The sequence below is a fragment of the Haemorhous mexicanus genome, chromosome 17 (assembly GCF_027477595.1).
Source record: "Haemorhous mexicanus isolate bHaeMex1 chromosome 17, bHaeMex1.pri, whole genome shotgun sequence".
NCBI lineage: Eukaryota > Metazoa > Chordata > Aves > Passeriformes > Fringillidae > Haemorhous > Haemorhous mexicanus.
In genome coordinates, this window is record NC_082357.1 from 2,442,734 (window position 1) to 2,448,946 (window position 6,213).

Here is a 6,213-nt window from a genome sequence, read left to right on the forward strand (position 1 = left end):
GATTTTTAAAAATCCATATTTAAGGGAAGTAATTATTAATCAGTAATTACACTATAGATAAATGGAGGGCCAGACCCTACTTTTTAGGAGTGACCATAGATTTGTCTTACTGGTTGGAGGTGTTGGCACCCCAGTAGGCATCACAGAAAAATAAGCAGTTAATGTCATTGAAAGGGGGAAATTGGAAAAAAAAAATTTCTGCAAGACTTTTTCATGAAACAAAATGACACAATAGCTCCAATTGCATCATTACCTGTGAAGAGCTGTGATTGCAGGCTGCCTTTGCTGAGGCTGCTGCCCTCCCTGCCCCAAAGCCCACTCCCACTGCCTGACCAGGCTGTGCAGCCACTTCCCTGGCTGGGTACAGGTGTGAAGTGAAGTGGCAGCTGTTGTGACAGCGTGTGACCATCATCCTGCTTGTGCCCTGCGTGGTTGTACCCACGAGCACCCAGCGTGTGCCCGCACAGGGGGCTGGTGCTGCTCCCCTGGCCCCACGCTGCTCCCTGCCCATGTGCTTTGTGCCCTGTTGGTGGCTGAGCTCTGGGTTTTCTTTTCTTGCAGGACTACGACCTCTGCATCAACTGCTACAACACTAAGAGCCATGACCACAAGATGGTTAAGTGGGGCCTGGGTCTGGATGATGAGAGCAACAACCAAGGAGAGCAGCAGTCCAAGAGCCCCCAGGAGTCGCGACGGCTGAGCATCCAGCGCTGCATCCAGTCCCTCGTCCACGCCTGCCAGTGCCGCAACGCAAACTGCTCTCTGCCATCCTGCCAGAAGATGAAACGGGTTGTCCAGCACACCAAGGGCTGCAAGCGCAAGACCAACGGCGGCTGTCCGGTGTGCAAACAGCTCATAGCTCTTTGCTGCTACCATGCCAAACACTGCCAAGAGAACAAATGCCCCGTGCCATTCTGTCTCAATATCAAACACAAGCTCCGACAGCAGCAGATCCAGCACCGCCTGCAGCAGGCTCAGCTCATGCGCAGAAGGATGGCTACCATGAACACCCGAAACGTGCCTCAGCAAAGTTTGCCTTCTCCTACCTCAGCAACGCCTGGTACCCCTACGCAGCAGCCAAGTACACCGCAGACGCCGCAGCCCGCTCCCCAGCCCCAGCCCTCCCCTGTAAGTATGTCACCGGCCGGCTTTCCCAGCGTGTCCAGAACCCAGCCCCCCACCACCGTCTCGACAGGAAAACCCGCCAACCCGGTTTCCGCGCCGCCACCCCCGGCTCAGCCGCCGCCGGCCGCCGTGGAAGCGGCTCGGCAGATCGAGAGAGAGGCTGCCCAGCAGCAGCAGCAGCAGCTCTACAGGGTCAACAACATGAACAATGGTTTGCCTCCCGGCCGCCCAGGACTCGTGAACCCCACGGTGGGCTCGGTGAACCAGATGCCGCAAGTCAGCATGAATGTACCCCGGCCCAACCCCGTGAGCGGCCCCGTGATGTCCAACATGCAGCCCGGGCAGTGGCAGTCGGCGCCGATGCCGCAGCAGCAGCCGATGCAGCCGGGAATGGCCAGACCGGTGATGTCGATGGCAACGCCGCAAGCCGTGGCCGGGCCCAGGATGCCGGGCGTGCAGCAGCCTCCACGGAGCATCACCCCCAATGCACTTCAGGACTTGCTGAGGACCTTGAAATCGCCGAGTTCTCCGCAGCAGCAGCAGCAGGTTCTTAATATCCTTAAATCCAACCCTCAGCTTATGGCAGCTTTTATAAAGCAGAGAACGGCCAAATACGTGGCGAACCAGCCTGGGATGCAGCCGCAAGCAGGGATACAGCCCCAGCCCGGGATGCAGCAGCCGCAGACCGGCATGCAACAGCCGGGCATGCACGCGCAGGCGGGACTGCAGAACATGAATGCGATGCAAGCCGGAGTGCAGAGACCGAGCGTCCCCCCGCAGCAGCAAGGCATCGGAGCTATGAACCCCCAGGGACAGGCGATCAACATCATGAACCCCAGCCACAACCCCAGCATGGCCAACATGAGCCCGCAGTACCGCGAGATCCTGAGGAGGCAGCTACTGCAGCAACAGCAGCAGCAGCAGCAGCAGGGAGGGGCCGGCATGGCAGGAGGGATGGCAGCTCACAACCAGTTCCAGCAGCCCCAAGGCCCGGGAGGTTACCCCCAAGCCATGCAGCAGCAGCGGATGCAGCAGCACCTATCCATACAGGGCAGTTCCATGGGACAGATGGCTCAGATGGGACAGCTGAACCAGATGGGCCAGCCCGGCCTGGGAGCGGACGGCGCTCCCAACATCCAGCAGGCCCTGCAGCAGCGCATCCTGCAGCAGCAGCAGATGAAGCAGCAGATAGGGTCCCCCGGGCAGCCCAACCCCATGAGCCCACAGCAGCACATGCTCTCAGGACAACCGCAGGCGTCTCATCTCCCTGGCCAGCAGATCGCCACCTCCCTCAGCAACCAGGTGCGGTCCCCAGCGCCCGTTCAGTCTCCCCGTCCCCAGTCCCAGCCACCACATTCCAGCCCGTCACCCAGGATACAGCCCCAACCGTCACCGCACCACGTCTCTCCCCAGACTGGTTCCCCCCACCCAGGACTCGCAGTCACTATGGCTAGCTCCATGGATCAGGGACACTTGGGCAACCCAGAACAGAGTGCAATGCTTCCCCAACTAAACACCCCCAACCGCAGCGCGTTGTCTAACGAATTGTCTCTGGTCGGTGACACCACCGGGGACACATTAGAGAAATTTGTGGAGGGTTTGTAGCATTATGGGAGCATCACTTTTGTTTCTTCTTTCCTTTCGTGTTCTTGGATATTTTGTACTGAAAAATTCAGACATCTGGGTTGTTTTGAATCCTAGATGGAACTGCTGCTTCCTACAGATGGAAGAATTAATTGCTGTTTAAAAATAAAAAGAAAAAAAAAACAATACAAAGAATATATTTTTTTGTTAAAGCCAGGCGGTTAAAATATCTGGTCTCTTTTGTGGGTTTTTTTGGTTTTTATTTTTTTGTTGCTGTTGACTCATACCTTTTTTTTAACGGGGAAAACAAGTTCATTATATTCATATTTTTTATTTGTATTTTCAAGACTTTAAACATTTGAGTTTAAAAGAAGAAAAAAAAAATAATATTCAGAAACTGTTTCCTGAAATAATGCAACATTATAGCGTATCCCGGTAACTTTGACACATGGCGGGAAGATTTTTGTTTTCTATAGTGAACTCTGCAGGCGTTTGAAGTATTACCCCTGGGAAGATAGGAATTGACTCTTGCACACATTGGCCAACGCCAAAATCCTTGTCTTGCAGATGTAGAAATTGTTGCTTTGTTTCTCTGATAAAACTGGTCTTAGATGAAAATAGGGATGATCACTCTTAGGCCGTGCTGATCTGGATAGAGAAGAAGCATTCTTTTCTTTCTTTCTTCTGTGTGAAACTTGAAACGAGGAAAGCAATTCTAGTGTAAATCATGCAAGCGCTATAATTACTATAAATAAGAAAATCCAAGAAGATTCAATCACTGTATAGAATGGTAAAAAGAAAAAAACTCATTTCTTACTTATAATATCATATTGTTAAATAAACTGTGTGCAACAGACAAAAAGGGTGGTCCTTCTTGAATCCATGTACATGGTATTAACACTTAGTGTTTGGGTTTTTTGTTATGAAAATGCTGTTTTCAACATTGTATTTGGACTATGCATGTCTTTTTCCATTGTATATAAAGTATTGCTTAAAATTGATATAAATTACTGAAGTTTTTAACATGTATTCTGTTCTTTAAAATCCATGTAAGAATGTTTAAGGTTTTTATTTATTTATATATTTTTTCGATCATGTTCTTTGTAAGACATAGCTATGACGATTCACTCATGACCCGGAGCAGCCAGAGGCAGCGGTAGGAGAGGCACGATCCATGGATATTGTAGCTAGCATGTCTGTTTTACAGCACCCTTAGCCATTGTTTCCTTTAGGGGAGGGAGAGGAGAGGGGAATGGTTCCCAGACATCGACTCTTCGCAGGTGTTCATCCATAAGGGTTAACTGGAATAAATTATTAATAGCCGTTGCTTTTTAAAACTGCATTAATTTAGAGAAGGATCACCAATGAAAGGAAAATAGAGAGTATTGAGTTAATTCTAGGCTAATTTATTTAGTCTACAGTAAAATATGAACCTATTGACTTTAACACTATTTTTCTGCTGTTAACTCTGAGTCTAGATTTGAGGGTTTTCTGTGGAATAAAAAATAACAAATCATGTACATGTTCCCTTTAATATCCTGTCACCATGCCCTCACGTCCCTGGGATACTCACTCCTCCTCCCCTCAGTGAACTGCTTTCTCGGAGTTAAAAAGTCCAGGGAAGATTTCCCAGCGTAGGTGTGAGCTCGAACCAGGAGGAGCCTGAAGCGCCGTCCCTCAGAGCCCGAGGTGTCTCGGCTCCGTGTGCCCGGCAGGGGCAGCGCGACCAGCCCGGCGCGCTGTCCTGGCAGCACCGGGCACACGTGGCATTTCACATCCCGTTAGCGCTTCCTCCAGCCTTAACGTTTTTATCGGGACACAGGTGGGGGGAACCGGGGGGAAAGAGCAAATCTTTATCTCAGCTTTCGTCCCTGTACTGTGAAAATCATGCGCTGCGGCGCCACTTCATCCTTTTTAACTGGAGAGGGTCTCTGCTTCAACTTTTACTTGCAAACTTTTAACTCTTGTACCTTTTTCACGACCATTGGATTCATCTGCCCACATAACTGTCTTCAGCAATTCAAGATGTCAAAATTGGGGGCTGGGGTGAGGTTAGTGAACACTAAACCCAAAGCTTGTCCAAAAGAAATTGCTGTAAAAAAAAAAAACAAACAGAAAAAAAAGATGGAAAGCCCTGATGCTGTGTCTCATGCTGTGTACTTAAAAAGAGGAAAAACACTATATTTGTGATCAAAAAGAGGAAACTTGAAATGTGCTGGTGTTTCTAATAAAAGCTGGTAAAACTGCTTGGATTGAAGGATGGTTCCACTTGGCTGGTGGCCGCGAGGATCAGCAGAGCCTGACGCCCGAGGTTAAGATAACCACGCTCAATCTCACTAATGCCTCTAAGCAGCCTCCATTGTAAAGGCAGCAGCACCAATTCTGGATTTGGATAAGCTGAGTCCTCTTTGGAGCACAGAGCTGCTGTGGCCCAGGCTGCAGCTCGCTTGGGTGCCCAGGCCCGGGGAAGAGTGGAAAAAAACAACGGATGGGAAACAAATTCTGGAATAATTTTTCAGTGTGGCGAGATCACAGCGCCAAGGGATCGATGTAGATCCGATACCCAGGTGTGTTAGGTAAGAGCAGATGGTTCACCAGGAAAAGAAGGGAAATGCAGAGCTGAAATCAAACCTGAGGAGGGGCTGGGGGTGCAGTCCCTGCAGCCTTGGGGGGCTTCACTCCAGTCTCCTGTGAGTGCTGATATGAAATTCAGCATATCTGCAGCCGGGATGGGCATGGCTTTTCCAAGTTCCTGTCTGTTTGATGGGGAGGTAGGGTCAGTGAGGAACAGCATCCTAGAATTCCATGGGAATTTATAAGGTGAGAGTGCACTGGAGCTTGGTGCAGGAGCTTTACCACTGAAGAGGGTGGGTACTGAATTCTGGAGTGGAAGAAGGTGCTTAAATCTGAACGTCGAGTTGCAGCAGTGGTTCTCTGCTCTCTTCCCGGGCTGCCCACCCTGCTCCACTCTGCTCCTGCTCCGCTCTGGCTCCTGGCTGCTGCCGCAGGCTGGGAGCTTTCCCTCCCGCTGCCCGCACAGTTGGACTTCCCCTCATGGCTCATCCCTGTCCCACCGGGACACAGACCTGCCCACAGCACTTGTGTGAGGGCTCCCGTACCGTCTGCCCCCCGGATGCGTTAGAGCAAAGCGGGGAGGAAGAGGAGCCCTCTTGCCAAACAGGCTGGGACGGTCCCCCCTCGGTCACTGCTAAAAGGCAGCAGTAGGTGTTGTCCCTTCTAGCCGGTGCCAGTGAACAGCAGTAAGTGACAGCAGTTCATGGCTTACAGGGTGATCTGGAGGTGCGCCGGGTGCTTCTCCCAAAGCAAATTTCAGCCCTCGGTTCTTCCAGTGCAGGGAAGACGGGAGCAGCCACCTGGCGCTGGGGAAGCACCGCAGAGGTTGCTGTGCAGGGCAATCTGCGCTTCCCTGCGCTTCACCCCAGCTGGAATTTAAAATGCAGAGCAGGACGCTGCCAGGGCAGCGATTGAAGCAAGTTGGAGCCA

At 51.3% G+C, this 6,213-nt stretch overlaps 1 protein-coding gene across 5 annotated transcripts in view; it reads left to right on the plus strand.

Annotated features, from left to right (window-relative positions):
- CREBBP (CREB binding protein) overlaps positions 1–4,966 on the plus strand; it is a 97,273-nt gene extending 92,307 nt beyond the window's left edge. For all 5 annotated transcript variants that reach the window (XM_059861947.1, XM_059861948.1, XM_059861946.1 and 2 more), the window contains one exon: positions 562–4,966. In XM_059861947.1, the coding sequence (XP_059717930.1) occupies positions 562–2,730 (2,169 nt within the window). In that variant the 3' untranslated portion in view covers positions 2,731–4,966. The remainder of the gene's footprint in view (positions 1–561) is intronic.
- The last annotated feature ends 1,247 nt before the right edge of the window (positions 4,967–6,213 follow it).